At 42.4% G+C, this 18002-nt stretch overlaps 1 protein-coding gene across 1 annotated transcript; it reads left to right on the top strand.

Annotated features, from left to right (window-relative positions):
• Positions 1–5449: 5449 nt before the first annotated feature.
• On the top strand, positions 5450–15244 carry Il1a (interleukin 1 alpha). The gene is made up of 6 exons (XM_052725355.1): positions 5450–5911; positions 7018–7066; positions 8292–8520; positions 10206–10379; positions 11770–11891; positions 13952–15244. Exons 1-6 carry the CDS (start codon positions 5865–5867, stop codon positions 14138–14140), a joined length of 810 nt encoding a protein of 269 aa, XP_052581315.1. The 5' UTR covers positions 5450–5864; the 3' UTR covers positions 14141–15244.
• Positions 15245–18002: the final 2758 nt, after the last annotated feature.

The raw sequence follows: 18002 nt of genomic DNA, 5'->3' as shown, positions 1-18002 counted from the left end.
AGAGACAGGAAAAAAGCTCAGAAGTATTGTAGCTTTCCTTCATTCTTTGTAACTCCTTTAAAAATCTGTGAGTGTGAGTGTGAGTGTGAGTGTGTGTGTGTGTGTGTGTGTGTGTGTGTGTGTGTGTGTGTAACATACATGTGGCTGCCCGTGGAGGCCAGAAGAGGATAGATTTCCTGGAGCTGGAGTTACAGGTAGTTCTGAGCCACACAACATGGATGCTGGGAACTGAACTTGGGTCCTCTGGAAGAATAGTAAGTGCTCTTAACCACTGAGCCATCTCTCCGGCTCCCTGTAACTCCTCTTTTTAAAAACATTTTTGAACACCTATTTTATCCCCAAACCCATGATAAGCATTTTATTTACTTATTCCATTTGTTTGTTTGCTTGGGTCTTGTGTATCCCAGGCTCACTTAAAACTCGTTATATAGCAAAAGACCTGATCCTCCTGCCTCCAGCTCCCCAGTGCTAGAATCACAGGCATATGCTACCCTACCCTATTTTTCAGTGCTAGGAATCAAACCCAGGGCTTTGTGCATCTTGCTGAGCCACACCCCCAGCCCTGTAACTCCTTTTGAAGAGTGAGATGTCGCAGGAGAATTTACTTCTTGTCTTTCCCCCACTTCACTGAAGAGACTTGGTCCTTCAGACGTAGAATATTGTAGGGTGGAATCAAGAGCCGAGTTTTCATTTTATTTCCTGTTCTCATATGAAGCCTCCATGTAAGCCCAAGCTCTTTTAAGAGAGTTTAAAATAGGTGGTCTCCAAAGCATGTTCCCTGTAACACGTAACTCTAGGACTCCCTACAGACCAAGACAATGTAGAAAGAGTAAAACTCCACTTAAAAGAGAACCAGAAAACAGAGAGGGGGAGGGGACAGGGAGAGAGAGCGAGAAAGGCGACATTAAGACATAGAGACAGCCTTGTGGTTGAGTGTAGACTCCCGTCTGAATCCCATTTCCGCAACCTGCTGAACCTTGCAACCTCAGGCTAGTTACTTAACTTTGCTAGAACTATACTTCCTCTTCTGTAAAATGTGACGAGATTACCTCCTCTCTGATCTGATGAGAAGATTAAATGAGATAAGATATTCTTAAACCTGGAAGCTAATAGGGTTTTATGGACATCTTTCCTCCTGCCTAATTGTCATGTAATTAAAAAGCAGATTAAAACTAAGTAAAGCATGAGTGGAGACTGTAAAGCTCACTTGTCTCTTCATGTTTTATTCCTCTGAACAGGTTTCATATCACCTGAAGAGAAATGCACCCTCCGTTGAGGTCCACAAGCAAATAGTTAATTCCAGGACCCCTGTGCCCTCATGAATAACAAACTCCATAAGTGCTCATATCCCTGACAGAACATACCTTTGCACTCACATAACCTATGTATAGCCCCCATATGCCTTGAATCATTTCTTATCTCTTATAACACCTAGAGCAGTGTAAATGCTCTGTGCAAAGCCACTATACCATATTGTTTACAGAGTGATGACAAGGGAAAAGTCTGCACTTGTCCAGTACAGACACTTCTTCTTCCCCCAACCCCCAAGTGTTTCTGACTACAGTTGGCTGAATCTAGGAATACAGAGTCCAGGGACACAGAGGACCAAATTCTGCCCACCCCCCAGAAAAACTTAGGTTGTGCTTCTTTCTGCAATTCAAGGGATTTCTTTCACATCCAGGTATCATGCGCTAATTTTAAAGTGGATTCTAAAGGTGTTTGCATAAGTTTCCCATCTTCATGGTACATTGGCAAGATCATGCCTGAGTTCACAGCCATACTCCACTGCCAATCATTACTCCATCATATCGAAAGCCTTCCTTCCATTTCCAGAGTACCGCAGAATAAAAGGAGATTTCACTAGAGGAGAGAAAGGAGAAAATCTTCCTGATCTTTGGGGTTTGTTTGTTTGTTTGTTTTGTGTTGGGGAGTGTGTTTGTGTGAGCACATGTACATACACTTTACGTGCATGTGAGTACTGAGGCCGGGGGTTTGATATGAGAAATCTTCCTCAGTCCCTCTTTCATCTTATTGTTTCAGACCCACAGCTTGCAGGTATGGTTAGTCGAGCTAGCCCAATTGCTCCAGATTCCCTCACTCTACTTTCTGAGGCTGGAGTTACAAATGGGCTGCCATGGCCACCCAGCATTTCCATGGGTTGTGGGTATCTGAACTCAGGTCCTCTTGCTCTTCCAGCAATCGCTTTTAAATTCGGAGCCATCACCACCCCCCCCCCCCAACAATCTTTTGTTTTTATAAAATCCTAGAATCAGCAAGGACAATGCATTTCATCCCTGTCACTTGACAGGAACAGTGATAAAACATTCTAGGGTTCCAACTGCAAACGAGATCTGACCTGGCATCAGAACCCTGAGTCTCAAGTACAGGCTGTGTCTGTGTCTCCGTTTCTACGACCTTCACCTTCCTTCTTCCAAGGTCGTCGGCCACATAAGGAGACAGAAAGGGCCACTGTATATGTGCAGTTGGAGGCTGGCGTGCATGTGAGCACTTTGTGAACCATAAGGCAGTTGTCACAAGAAAAGCATCACCAAGGTTCTTTGGATCCTTAGGATAAGTAAGTGTGATGGGATATGGCTGTGCCTATAAGCCCAGCACTCAGGAAGCTGAGGCAGGATGAGCAAAAGTTTGAGAACGAACTCGGATGCATAGTGAGACCCTGTCAAGAACAAAAGAGGGGGGCGAGGGGGGGAGGGTGAGATGGAGGGATGAAGGGAAGGAGAAAGAGACAGACAGACAGATCCCTTAGAGTCATAGCATCTGGACTTACAAAGCATATTCACCTACCGACATGCATCATTTCGTCTTGCATGCTTAATTTTGTAGCTCCTGAGGGGAAGATGTTAATGTACAGCAAAGCCTATGGTACAGAATGAGTGCCCAATATTTTCCCTGGATTATTTAGAGAGCTCTGAGGCAAAAACATCAGGCCTGGTAAAGCCCTCCCCAACACATTTCTCTTCCCCTTCCCTAGAAGAGTTGGTTTAGACACACTCGGTGTACTCTCACAGGAGGGTAAGCTCCCCACCAAACAAGCGAGGTGCTCTCACTCTCTGAGCCTCCTGCCCTGTCTATTTCCCTTCAAACCTCTTTCCAAGAAGATCATGTGGAAGAGTAGGGTTGAGAGAGACACTGACCCAAATTGGCTGTTTCTCAACCCGACTCTCATTTGGTGAGTTCTCCACACCCCAGGAATGAAAATGGAGCTGGGCTGGGTGTTGCTTCAGATGGTAGAAGAAAGGGTGCTTTCCCGGATTGCCAAAGAGGCAGGCGCTCTGCCTTGCTCTCAGAAACCAAAGTGCTTCAGTGCCTCATGAGTGGCCTTCACTCAAAAATGTCTTCCCTGTTGAAGTCTTCTGAGCCCTATTTTCATAAGAAGTTTGTTTTCCTCTGTGAACTAAGGCATCATGGTGATGACTATGGACTCTCGAGTGACTGGAGCCATCATTAGTGTCGTTATTTGTGTTTGGTTGCATCTCCATAGCAGCCCACATTCCCAATGCACCTTGCAATTGTTTCTTAGTGATTGTCCTCACAAGATGTCCGACGGGCCGAAGATGACAAGGTTAACGTTTCTGTATTGCCTGAGGGGAACTAGGGTAGGCAGAGATGTGGAGTTAGCTGGCTGACATCGCTGCTCATATAAGATCTATTTAGAGACACCCACACTTCGGCTCCAATCTGCTTTGATGCTTATTCTGCCTTCATTTAGGATAGCACTCATCTTTGACTCCTGTTTATAAATACAACAAGAAGGGACAGGCTGGCCAACAGAATTGGAACTGGAGAGTCTCCATATGTAATAGAATCAATGAACGTTTGAATAGCTCCATTATTTGTGGTTAAACAGGGCCAGAGGGAATACATCATACAAATCACACAAGTTACTTTACTCCTCGTCCCATGCTTCTCTTTTTTTTTTTTTTTTTTTGGTTTTTCGAGACAGGGTTTCTCTGTGTAGCTTTGCGCCTTTCCTGGAACTCGCTTTGGAGACCAGGCTGGCCTCGAACTCACAGAGATCCGCCTGGCTCTGCCTCCCGAGTGCTAGGATTAAAGGCGTGCGCCACCAACGCCCGGCTCCCATGCTTCTCTTATTCCCATGTTTCAGTGGCTTGCTTTTCTCTCTTTGCCATTTTTTTTTCTTTCCTTGTCTACCACCCACTTCCTTTATTTAAAATTTAAGTGGCTTTACTGCCAACTAGGAAAGCTGAGACACTGATTTACTGAGAGTCTGGTGCTCTACCATCTGAACTGGACTGGCCTCTGGGGACTGAAAATGTCTTTACTAAAAGTGACCAGGCATTGCTGATTCCATGTCATATGTAAGACTCCATACCTGCCTTTCCCACAGCCTCCATTCCTGAGCTGAGTCACTGTCCCAGCGGGGGCTTTGTCCCTGCCTGCGTAAGTGGGGATCTATCTTTGCCCACCTCTGACCTGTCTTTAGGTAGTGGGACAGGGTCACTTTACCATAACATGGCTGAGCCTGGGAGTTCTCTCCTGAAGCTGCCATCTCTGTAGGAAATGTGTTGGCATTATTCAAAGGAGTAAGAGGACCCGGGTCTTTATGGTCAATGTCACTTTTGTTATCTCTACCCCCTCTAACCATAAGGCTGTCATTCCATACGCAGACTGCTGCCTTCTTCAAGCAAACCTTCCTCTTCAGAGGGGAGGGGGAAACCTCATTTTCCCTCAAATGCTATACCTTAGCTGCCAGTTACCCTGCCCATCCACATTCAGTCCTGGGGCACAATAAACAAACCAGGTCAAACACAAAGTGTACCCCTGAAGCTCCCATCCTACTCGGTCTAGCCCTCTGATTTGAGGATTTCTGCCTTCTTCTTCCACCCAATACTTTTAGAATCCTGGTGAGCTTCCTGCTGCTCTTCCCTTTTTGTAAGACTACGTGTTTATAATCATCTGGAACAAGCAATAAACAGATGAATCAAGTCAACAGCCTGTGGAGTCTTTGCAAAGAACATTATTACCGAGTATATAATCAGCCTTTTGGCCAGTATCAAGCAGAAACGAACATAGAGAGATACAGAACAGAATTGTCTCATGTAAATTCCCAGTGACACACTCATGGCCACACCTACTTGAGATGATTATAAAAGACAGAGAAGCCTGACTCAGGCCTAAGTCTCCAGGGCAGAGAGGGAGTCACCTCATTGGCGCTTGAGTCGGCAAAGGTATTGTCCTTATCGCGTCTGAGACTATGAAAACTGTCTTTTGTTTGGTCCTTGACTGTTTTCCCTCGGGGCACTTTCTGTGAGGCTGTGGTCTGTTCCTTTTTCTTCTCTTGCTGTTCCTGATTTGGTGTGTGAGCTGGAATCACAGATTTCAGAGAAGAATTCTCTTTCTAGTGATAAGGAACTGAAGGGCAGCTGAACAGGATTCCTGTGAGGGAATCCATCAGGACAGCCGAATCTCTTCCCGGAGATGGGAACTCCCTGCTGACAAAAAGGAGAAAGATCTGCGGTTTCCCATGCTGTGTCTCCCTTGCCTCTGTATAAGGCAGATACCTCACCCAGATGGCTTTCATTATTTTCCTTGTCCTATCCACTGAATGCCTACTGTGTGTGATGGCATGGGCTGGACACAAAGAATCCCGAGACAGAGAAAAGATTCTCAAACAAATGTACAAGCTAGTAGAGGAGAGCAAAGTATACACAAAAAATGCAAGGGGGTATGAAGACGAATAGAGGAAATGCCGGGCGTGTGATAAGTCAGTCACTCACTCATTGAGGTTTCTCAAGAAGAGCAAAGTGGGGTCACTGTCCTTGCAGGCATGGGGTTCAGAGGTGGAGAGCTGACAGCCACTGTGTTCTCTTGCAGAAGTCACGATGGCGAAGGTTCCTGATTTGTTTGAAGACTTGAAGAATTGCTATAGGTAAGAAACATATTCTACTTTCTGTGATTCACTAAATCTAGCTAGGAGTTAAGTGATCGGCCAGTGGCTGTGTTGTCAGAGGCTCTGGAGATGTACACTGACCCTGGAGTCCAGGCAAGACCAGAGAAGACCCTGAAAGACAAAGCCTCCAACATGCTAAAATGGTATTTCATTGAGAGAAATGGAAATTATAGAAAACCGTTTTTGAGGTATACTGACTCCTCTGTAATTTTATATCAACATCAGCTTAGGCACTCTGAGGAGTTTGTGTGCTCTGCTCCAGCAGCAGGTTTTAATGAACTGTTTGAGAGAGAATTCGTTCTCGGGGGACCCTGATCCCTGTCAAGCAGAGAAAACAGCTCTTGGGCACATGAATTCACAACCACAGTTAAACTTCACCCTGATAAGTGAGCAGAGTTGAAATTCTAGAATATTCTTAACTAACACTATGTTCTTGTTGTTTACAACTAACAGTAATGCTAATGAAGCTACAAAATATTTCTTGGCTACTGCTGTTGTAACATGAAATCTGTTTTAGCGAGTACATGAAAACAGTGTATGACACGTGTGTCTGTGGTACTTCAGAAGTTCTCTTTTCATTCAAGGAGCTTCAGCCTTTCCTGAACTCCAATTAAGGCTCTTTGATTTATTAGTCATGCTTAGTTTTTACAGATAAAGCACAAAGCTGTTCTAATAATTACTAATTCCAAATTAGTGACAAACCAATTACTATGTGTGTAGACATGAATATGTAGAAGTCTTTAACTTTTCAAAGAGTAGTGTCTGTCTGTGTGTGTGTGTGTGTGTGTGTGTGTGTGTGTGTGTGTGTGTGTGTGTATGTGTGTGTGTGTGTGTTCATGTGCCCAAGTTACTGTAGAACTGACTCTCCTCCTGACTGGGATCAAGTTCTCCTAAGAATGGAGTAACTCTTGAACAGCCACTAAAACCCATCGCTGTGTTGGAGCATTCCGACTCAAAAGTGCCTGGGTCTAAATCAGTATTCAGCAATGTTGTATTACCAAAGCTAATGTGGTCATTAAAATATGATGCCTAAACCACAGTAAAATGATGAACTAAAATACAGTCTCATTATATGTTTTTGACAGTGAAAATGAAGAATACAGTTCCGCCATTGACCATCTCTCTCTGAATCAGGTAAGCACATGATTATCATTCTTATAGATCTGGATTTTCCTTTTCTTTCTTTCTTTTTTTTTTCTCTTTACACACTAGTTCCTCTGCCAGAAAAGCACAATGAGGGTTGAGTATTACACACTTTTGTTTCACTCTCACGACAGGTCTAAAGTACATTTATTTATTGGTAGGAGACCACTGGCCTCTCTCTCCTAGTAGTTAGCTGGTGTTCTTCACGCTCATTGGCTCCTCCATACAGAGAAGAACTACCTGAAGCCCCAAGAACTTCTGGGCTCCTTCAAAATGTTAATTTTGTCATCCTTCGCCAGTTGCTTCAATCCACCTCACCTGGAGTCTTGGACTCCTAATATGCAATGTGCACGTCATTCTCTGACATTAACACCAGAGGCCAGAGATAGCCTGATAGTGCACAGAGCTGAGGTAGAGGAGGCTAGCTAAGAGAAAGAGAAAATGTTACACACACTCACCAAGTTATTTTGTATATCTGTGATACCGGTTTTAAAAACTGCTTCCAGAAGAACAGCCATACCAAAGACATCCATGGGGGGCTCAAGCCCCCAGGGAGATCACCTTCTACAGATGTTCAAGTCCCTTATATTGAGTGACCTTCTATTTGTATAAAATATGCATGCATTCGCAAATGACTTTAATTCATATCTGGGTGACTTAACCATACCTGCCACAATGCAAATGCTATGGGAATAATTGTTATACTTATGAGTCAGTGATTACATTATTTAGGAAGCAATGACAAAAAGATTCACATGTTCAGTACAGATGTCATTTCTTTTTAGAAAATATTTTGAATCTTAAGGTTGGTTGAATTTGAGCAGGCAATACAGACAGCCCAAAGTATTTTCTAAAATATTCTGAGCACTCTCAAGTAGATGTCAGACCTCTTGATGGAAGGGTCTCACTCACCAGGATCACGTGTTAACCTATTTCACTAAAATGTTTTATTTTGGGGCCTACAGATGAGTGAAAAGACCTTCCCCCAGAATCATGTGGTTTCAGGGAAAGCCAAGAAAGGAAAAAAAGAAGGAATGGAGTGGGACGCGGGGAAGGACCGTGGAGGGCAAGAGGCGAAGGAGAGATGAAGCGTAGGTTGGTTCCCTACAGCCAGAATGGAGGTCACTCTCACTAAGTCTGTAGGATACAGACCCTTTAAAGAGTGTCATCCCAAGGTCATAGGTAAGCTCTCAGGTGCCACTTCCCTTCCTCACAGAAGTCCTTCTACGATGCAAGCTACGTCTCGCTTCAGGAGAATTGCACAGACAAGTTTGTATCTCTGAGATCCTCCGAAACCTCAAAGACATCCAACTTCACCTTCGAGGAGAGTCTGATGATGGTGGCAGCAACATCAAACCAAGGGAAGACCCTGAAGAAGAGACGACTGGCCTTCGATCGGGCCTTTGCTGAAGAGGACCTGGAGGCCATGACCCATAATTTAGAAGGTAAGGGATAAAACACAACAAAATCCAATTTTCCAGTTTTAAGCAAAGAAAATAAAACCTGGAACCAAACAGGAAAGCAACCAGACATTAGCTCAGTAACTATAACAAAGAAAAATTAAATGCTGCTCTTCTCCAGAGGGGAGAGATTAACGGTAGCCTGAGTCTAGAACACTTACTCAAGGGCTCCTTTCTTGGCTATATTGTGAAGGTCACATAAAGGTCTTTGGTTGGAGAGAAAGCAGTCATCGTCCATTAGCTCATGACCTCTAGTGGGTGCCACCTCCTTAGTCATGTTCCTCAATCTCTCTGGGCTTCAGTTCCCCATACTGTGAATAGAGATGACCAAGACTTCCAGCTCACTGGGTTCCTGTAAAGATTAAATAAGCCAATACCTCTAAAACATTTAGACTAGAAGAATGTCTAATGTGAAGTCACCACCCAAGAAACGTCAGCCATTGGTATTGCTCCCAGTGCCTTTGGAAATGCCACAACACTATTAAGTTATTGATGGCTGCACTCTCTGGAGGCTCCAAAACAGCCTTCCCCTCTCCTTCACATATGAGGAAATGAGGCTCAGTCTCTACGTGGGAAACCCTCACAGCCAATTCAGTGAGAACCCTGGGTTTTTCTTTCATGTCTTTGCTATACCTTCTTCCACAGGAAACATAAACCAAGTACTCATTTTAATATAAAACCTAGGCAACAATACCTCTCCGCCTAGAAAAAATTTAAAATAAAACAAAGTATAAGAAAGAACTTTAGCATTCACTCATTTTTGTCATTCAGATTTTAACCCTACCAACACCATGGAATGTTTCCTTAAAGTCTTTTGTGCATACAGATGCACACAAGAGCAAACATGTCCAACATCATCATTGGTATACTACACACAATCTCAAATCCAGCTTTTTCCACTTAATATATTACAGACATTTTACAGGCAAATTTTTCAACACTGAAGTGACAGTGAACATCTATGTCAATATCTGTCACCATTCATTTCCTTAGAATAGCATCCTAGAAGTGAAATTAGTCAGAACCTGGAGATTCATGAAACTACTCATACATACACTTTCCAGGAAGATGGTAGACCTGTACCTTCAGTGCATATATATGTAACCTATGTATTATTTATAGATAATGGGGACATATCATTGTGGTATACAATTTTAACACATTTCCTTTCATCTTAGCATACATTCATCTGAAAAATATCGATTAGAAATACTGGTAGTCTTTCTCATCACTTGAAAACCTGCTAACAGGGCCAGGCATGGTGCCTAACACCTTTAATCCCAGTAGGAGGCAGAGGCAGGAGAATCTCTGTGAGTTCAAGACTATGCTTGTATATAGAATGAATTTCAAGCCAACCAGGGTTCCATAATAAGAAAAAAGAAAAGAAAAGAACTAGCAAAAAATTTAAAAGTTTCTCAAGAACTCTTGTAAAAAGTAAAATAAAATTATTGCCTGATGAATTGGTTTACAGAAAAATTAAGAAATAACCATTAAAAAAAAACCTAGCTGGAATCAAGCCTCCTGCTGATTGATTTCAGCTCTGGCTGTTCCACCAGGATCAGCTACCCCTACAGTCCCTCTCAGAGCTACATCTGATGCTTGTATTAGCATGTATATATCATCTATATTTTTAACAAGGCAATAACCTGACCTTGTGATAATGATTCTAGAGACCATCCAATCAGATTCAGCACCTCACATCTTCCAGAGTAATGTGAAATACAAATTCCAAAAGCTTGTCAAGCAGGAGTTCGTCCTGAATGATCCCCTCAATCAAAACATATACCTGGATGTGGACAATGTACATCTCAAGGCTGCTTCATTAACTGACCTGCAACATGAAGGTAAATTGGCCACCTTGGCACTCTCCCCTCTTTGGGTTTCTTCGCTTCTTTCAAACTTTCTGCTTTCAAAGCACAAACTTACCTACATCCCTGGCTTTGCACACTTCTTCTAGAATAGAATGAAGCACCCCACCTTCACCAAGAATCCCTGAAAAGGACAGAATATCACCCAAATCTATGAGTTCCACCAGAGAGTAGTTTCCTACCTGAGCTCACTACATGGGACAGAGAGCTTTCTGATGTACCATCTCTTTGGTGCTTGTAGACATTCTCAACAAGACCTCCCTATTATAATTTTAAAGAAGAGAAAACTGAGCATCACAAATATTTAATGACTTACCCAGAAGCTAACAAGGCGCAGTCAGTCACTATCTATTAGAAAGCTGATGATTAAACTTACAACTCACATTCAGCTAGGGAGAGCTTGCTAATGTGGCAGGAAAGCCAAACAGCCCCTAACTGCAATGGGATCTGAACGATGAAATTCAGTGCCAAAAGTCTTGTTACACAGATCCAGCTTCCATAATAAACCTGTTTTACATGCAGAATGCATCATCAATATGCAAAATTATTTTTTAAAGGGCCACAGTAGCAACTTTATAGTAAGCAGGCAGGGCTCTTTCTGATTAGAGACACCATGCACACCAGTTACCATGCTTTCTACTCGATAATATATGCAAATTGTTGTGTATCCTATTCCCTACTTACCATACAGTTTCCCCCACGTATTGACTTAATCTATGAATTTTCTACACACACACACACACACACACACACACACACACACACACACACACACAAACACTTGCTTTTTGGTGCAAGAGATCAAACCTAAGCCAGATACACTGTAAGCAAGTGTATTATTTACATTTCTAGTGGTACTAGAGCAGTTAGTCATTTTACTATGCTGGATGTGTGTGTGTGTGTGTGTGTGTGTGTGTGTGTGTGTGTGTGTGTGTGCACATGAGAGAGTGAGAGAGAGAGGGGGAGAGATCTTCTTAGATCCCTCCATTTTAAGCCATTAGGAACTCTTAAACCAACAAATGTCAAGGTCTTATTCCACTATTTTAACTACAAGAGCTTTAGCAAGAATTTGGTCCTTAAGCATTCTACTCAAATAGAAAGCTTTAGAAACATTATTTACAGCTGCAGGCATTGTAAAGGATACAACAATGTATAAAATCCCACTCCTGACCTCCACAAATAAATATGGTGTATTCATTTACACCATAGTTGGGGACCTGATTTTACACATGCATGCACACACATGCACACACACACACACACACACACACACACACACACACACACACACACACACATCTTTCTAAACACCTCTCTTTATATTTAAAAAAGTAGTGGACTGACTTTCTGGCTTTTTCTTTGACAGTAAAATTTGACATGTATGCCTACTCATCAGGAGACGACTCTAAATATCCTGTTACTCTAAAAATCTCCAATACTCAGCTGTTCGTGAGCGCTCAAGGTGAAGACGAGCCTGTGTTGCTGAAGGTCAGTTGACTTCCATCTCAAACTTGCCCTCACTTGCCTCCCACTGTTGTAAACTATCATAGTAAGCAGACGTCCCTCCCAGGGTGGCCTGCCAGAGTCACTACACGCTCACCCTTCCCTCCCTGACTCTGTTCACCTCCCACCCCAGAGCATCCATTTGTTCGTTGATCTTTACTGACATCTACCATCTGACGTGCATGGCAGTGGGCATTACGACAATGGGGCAAGCCTCAAAAAAACCAAACGAGCCCGCTGAGATCAGAGAGGATAAACCACTTGCTAACACACGTGAAGTCAAAAGCTAAGAACTGCAACACTCAAACCTTAGCGTTCTCACTCCAGTGGTCCATTGGTAATACTATTGTCTCTCATCCTGGCCCCATGTTCTCTACAGCCAACTCCCTCAAACATACACACATACCACACACACACACACCACACACACACACACACACACACACACACACACACACACACACACACACACACACACACACACACACCCCACATCACATCACATCACACATATTTAAGCATTAGACATTTTTACCATGGAGAAAAATGTGACTCTCATTCAGTAAATGTATAATACATTGCTTCCAGTTTCCACCTAAAATGTATGTGGGCACTTGTATTTCTCTGTCTGAATCAAATGAAATGAAAGTGTCACCCACTAAGTAGGGCAGTAGCTTCATTCATGAATTGATTCAACAAGCCATTATTTACCAAGAGCCTTCTCTTTTTCAAGCACAGCATTAAGCTATGGAGAATGGCAAGCCAATTCCCTAACCTTATGGGACATAGTACTCTAGTACACAGACAATAGATAAGTCAGATAGACAACAACAAAAAGGTAAATGGTGGACAGAAAATGCACAAGGTACTAAGAGAGAAGAATGGCAAAGTGTTATTTAGAGGGAGGAACAAGAGCAGAACTCTCTGAGAGACAAGACCAGCTAATAAGAAGTCAGGACGGGTCATCCTACACCTCTTAGGATCTGAGTTCCCTAGATCTCCATCCATGAGTCCACAGGCCAGCTCCAAGGGTCAGCGAGCACTCTTGTGTATTTGATATGCAATTGAAAGGCACTAAAGGGTTGCAGACAGTGCAGGGTGCTGGTATTAGTTACATTTTGTAAATGGATGATGGTCTAGAAGGAAAGCATGAGCAAAAGCAGAGAGCTCAGTTGGGAAGTTAGAGGTAAAGTGTGGAGAAGAATAAGGTGAGCACACAGAAGGGAACAGACCTTGTAGAGTCATCTGGAGGCGGAACAGCCGAATGAAAGGGTAAAAGCAAAAGATGAACAGGTCTGAAGAGTACTGTTCTTGCTGATGTTGACACCCCAAGGAAGCTGATCAGGTTATTTACTTGTAGATTTGCAGATTAAAAAGAGTACAAAATGGAGTTTTAACAAACACAGAATTTGAAAGTATTTTTCCATGAAGGTTATTCTTAAAGTTTATTCAGAGTCAAAGGAAGAGGACAGTCTTAAAAGGTTGTGTTCAACACAGTCAGCAATTAATCGATCAGGGAAGCATTGTGGGGTTTCAGTTATTTGTTTTTGTGTTGGGGGGTATGGTTAACTTTCAGATTTTGACTGAAATACAGAGATAAATATCATCTCAATGCTCTACTGCTTCCGGAAAGGTGTAATTTGTATGCTTGGGGGTCAGAATGTTTGGAGGTCTTAGACTCATCAGTGATCAGATTTGGTGAGAGTACCCTGTGCCCACATTAGAGACAGGATACATACGTGCAGTGTTTCACCTCGCTTGTCTGGATACAGGGAGATGTCGGCATCATTGACAGTCTTCATGATTCATTTAGATTTCTCTCCAATTAACTAAAGAAATCAGCTCTTATGAATAGTCTGGACCATACATCGAATAGGCATGTGGTAAATGTTTATTGAGTGAACAAATGAAGGAGTGGATCATATCTGAGTCAGGCTTCTAGAGTGCTATTTTTCATGAAGGTCAGACACCAGAGGGTTGTTACACTTCAGTTTTTTTCCAACACCTTCTTGTGCACTAACAGAATTCTATTTTGCTTATCACAGGAGATACCTGAAACACCAAAAGTCATCACAGGGAGTGAGATCGACCTCATTTTCTTCTGGAAAGTGGTCAACTCTAAGAACTACTTCACATCAGCTGCCTATCCAGAGTTGTTTATTGCCACAAAAGAACGAAGTCGAGTGCACCTGGCAAGGGGCCTGCCCTCAATGACAGACTTCCAGATACCATAGGAGCAGCCTTATTTCTGGAGTCTACTGACTCGAGAAGTGCTGACAATCTGTATGTACCATGTACAGGAAGGTTCTTCACCCTGAGTCACCTGCACAGCATGTGCTGAGCCTTTGTAATTCTAAATGAATGTTTACCCTCTTTGTGAGAGAAGAGCAAAGCCTAATGCAATCAACCCCGACATATAATGTTGTTATTTAAAGAGCACCCTATACTTTGCACAGTACTAATCCCTTTAATTATTATTCTTCATGACATTCTTAGGAGGAACAGAGCTGTTGTGATCAAAAGACTCTGCCCATATTACAGATGGGTTAACTACAGCATAAAAAAAACTAAAAACTACACTTAATAGCAATTGGAATGAGAATCCACAGACCCATGATGTCAATCTAACTGTGTCCCTTCTGCTTCCAAATTGCTGATTGAGTAGGATAGAGTTATAAAAACTTAACTCTATCATTTTCAAAAGGAAGGGGACAATAGCTACATCTTTCCTACCTCAGTGGGTTTTATTCCAATGAGATCATTTGGATGAAATCCTCCTGTAACAAACCTCAAGAAGAAGACAGAATGTTGAATGTTATTTTTAAGTTATTTTATATATGTATTTATAAATATATTTATGATAATTATATTATTTATGACACATCCTTAAATCCTCTGAGCTTGACCAGTATCCTCAGCAGCAGGGTGTTCTAGGTAGAATCAGTTAGTTGTAGCTGCTCCAGAACACCATGTTGTAGACATTATGCTTTTTCCACAGCCATGAAGTTCTCTCTGCATCCTCATTCTCGGGAGCCCTATAATTAGGACCATGAACCTGTATTGTTTACTTTGTTCATTTAAAATGATAATTGGGCCAGTCTTTCACCCTTCTGTCCCTAAAGCTGTCTGGGTATTCTTACATCACTCAACCTCACCTGCAATTAAATCCAACACTCCAAAGATGGAAAGAGCTTAACTGTGACAACCACATCACTGTTACTTGAAGTTTCCTTTCTAGGATGTAATCAGTATTTCTTCTGGGTTTCAAATTTGTTCTCAAACCACAGTGTCACATGACTATCAACAATAGTAATCAGTGCATTATTGTTGATCATAATTAAATAAAACAAGTTTGAGCTGACATATATTTACTTGTTATCTTTTTTGCTTGGGTTTTGCAATGGGATGGTTGTTTGTTGTCAGACTTTGTTTGGACTACCAGCTCCCAAATAATGACACAGGGAATTCTTATTAATTATGAAAGGTTGGCCTTAGCTTAGGCTTGTTCCCAACTAGCTCTTATAACTTAAATTAACCCATTTATATTAATCTATGTTCTGCCATGTGGCTCATTACCTCTCCTCCATACTGTACATCCTACCTCCCCATGTCTTGCTGATGAATTCTGCCTCTCTTCTTCTCAAAGTTCCTATCTCTTCCTGGAAGTCCTGCCTATCCTCTCCTGCCTACCTATTGGCCATTCAGCTCTTTATTAACCAGTCAGAAGGTGCCTTGGCAAAGACACATCTTTACAGTGTACAAAATGATTATCCCACAACAATTATTTTGCTTTTTTTTTAATACTGTGAAGGGTTGTTCTGTCACTTGCTGTCTTCATTACCTCACTGTTAGGAACAACTGGGCAGACAGTCACATAACCCACTACAGTTAGTGTCACTTTACAAAACCAGGTTCCCACACAGCTCTCAAGAAGATGTCTTCATCAAATCCCTCCCCACAGAGTTCAGTGAACCCCGTGGATGTGGAGGCAGGAGTTGAGAAGACAGAGGGGATCGAGGACATTAGAACAAGGCCCTCTAAAACAACTGAGAAAAGCTAATATAAATTCACAGAGACTGAAGAAGTAGTCACAGGGCCCACATGGGTCTGCACCAGGTCCTCTGCATACATACTATAGCTTTCAGTTTAGTATTTTTGTGGGACTCCTGAATATGTAAACAAGTAGGTCTCTGATTCTTGTGTCTTCTCTTTGGACTCTTTTATTTTTCTGTTGTTTTGTTCAACTTTGATGAGTTTTGTTCTGTCTTCTTATCCTCTATGTTATGTTTCATTGTTATCTCAAAAAATACATTTAAAAAATACATATTTCATAGTTTTTCTTTCCTTTTTGTTAGCTGCCAGTATTCAAGATAGCACTGAAAATTATATTCCCAGGCTCAGTTAAAACATATAATACAGCCGGGCGGTGGTGGCGCATGCCTTTAATCCCAGCACTCGGGAGGCAGAGCTAGATGGATCTCTGTGAGTTAGAGGCCAGCCTGGGCTACAGAGTGAGTTCCAGGAAAGGCACAAAGCTACACAGAGAAACTCTGTTTCAAAACAAACAAATAAAACATATAATACATATTCAGTGCATGTGTATGCTGATATAGATGTCCATACACACTCATACAAAGTACCATCAAAAACAAGTAGTGGTTTTATAGCAAACTGGAAGCTGTGGTGGTATTTTACTTGTTCTGAAATGTGACTTTAATTGTATGTTAATAAATAAAGTTGCCTGGGGATCAGAGCTATTAGAGCCATAGCAAGTGCGTGGCGGCGGTGGCACACGCCTTTAAGGACCTGGAGGGCGGTACATATAGGCAGTGATGAGGCAGTCACATGTTTGGGTTTACAACCAATGAGAAGGCAGAACAGCTAGAGTATATAAAGACATACACACAGGAAGTAGGTCCCTTTCGGAGAGCTCTCTTGGCTGAAGAGGATCCCTGAATCAGGAAGGGTGAGGCTCTTAGCTCTGACCTCTTGGCTTTCTTCTCTGAATTGGCTCTGTGTTTCTTATTTAATAAGACGGTTGGTTAAATCTACATTTGGCGCCCAACGTGGAGCAAGAGTTTCCACCTAAAAACTGAGTAAAAAGATTCTAAAACGGAACTAAAAACAGTTCCTAGTTGTCTCTTTCAAGTTAGCAGCAGCCTGCCGGTTTGAGCTACTGGCGGGTTCCTAGCGTGTGTGCCTGCTCGACCTGCAGTATGGCGGGAATGAGGCCTCTGCAAGTGGCACATTAAGCTGTGTGGTGGATTTAGCCTTTGCTAGTACAAAAAAAAAAAAAAAGAGGTTTCTGGGCTACACGCTGCTTTGATAGAAGCATAGACCCACTATTTCTGAGAGTTGATGGCTCCCAGAGCTGGCGGAAAACGTATCACCGCCATGTTGGGAAGCTGAAGTGGGCGGAGCCAGCAGCGCCAGCGCCATTTCAGGCTTAGAAGGCTGCAGTTTAAAGCAATAGGCTCAAGCTAATATAAAAAAATAAGCCACATAAAGATGGCTACCACACAGAGAATCTGGATTATGTTCTCTTTGATATTCGTAACTGAAGAAAAACATTTGATTACAAAAGCTGTTGAGTTATGCCAAAATGTATATTTTAAAGGTACCTTGACTTCAAAATTTGGATGTAAGGATATGTTGCTTTGGAAAGGAGGCTCTGCTTTTGTTTCCACAGAAAGCCAGAGGCTATGGATTTGTTCCAGATTAAGACACATCAGGTTTGACCTGCCAAGACCACCTGAAAGGTCTCCAATGACACCATGGCCCAGATGATCCAACATCCAGAACCGTTTCAAGGCAACTGGCTCAGACGATACACCCTCATGGACTACTCCATAACCCTAAAATATTCTTTGTGTCCCCATAAGATACAGCACCCCCCTCCAGCAGGAAGTAGTAAGAGAAGCTACGCCCAAATTCCCAAATATACCAAGCTGACTTTGGAGATGTGTAAAGGTTAAAACCTTCCTTTTTAAGAAAAGAAAAGGGGAAGTGCTGTGGGATGGTCTGTATGTCAAATGTATTGCTGATTGGTCAATGAATAAATCACTGATTGGTCAGTGGCCAGGCAGGAAGTATAGG

This window comes from Peromyscus californicus, unplaced genomic scaffold (genome assembly GCF_007827085.1).
Source record: "Peromyscus californicus insignis strain IS unplaced genomic scaffold, ASM782708v3 Scaffold_7__1_contigs__length_154581171, whole genome shotgun sequence".
Taxonomy (NCBI): domain Eukaryota; kingdom Metazoa; phylum Chordata; class Mammalia; order Rodentia; family Cricetidae; genus Peromyscus; species Peromyscus californicus.
This window is presented reverse-complemented; position numbering and strand designations above follow the sequence as displayed.

Excerpts from the sequence above, each read along its gene's own strand:
- Il1a (XM_052725355.1), top strand. The coding sequence starts at position 5,865 with ATGGCGAAGGTTCCTGATTTGTTTGAAGACTTGAAGAATTGCTATAG. Across the intron at positions 8,521-10,205 it reads CATGACCCATAATTTAGAAG|AGACCATCCAATCAGATTCA; the intron begins GTAAGGGATAAA and ends TAATGATTCTAG. Across the intron at positions 11,892-13,951 it reads ACGAGCCTGTGTTGCTGAAG|GAGATACCTGAAACACCAAA; the intron begins GTCAGTTGACTT and ends TGCTTATCACAG.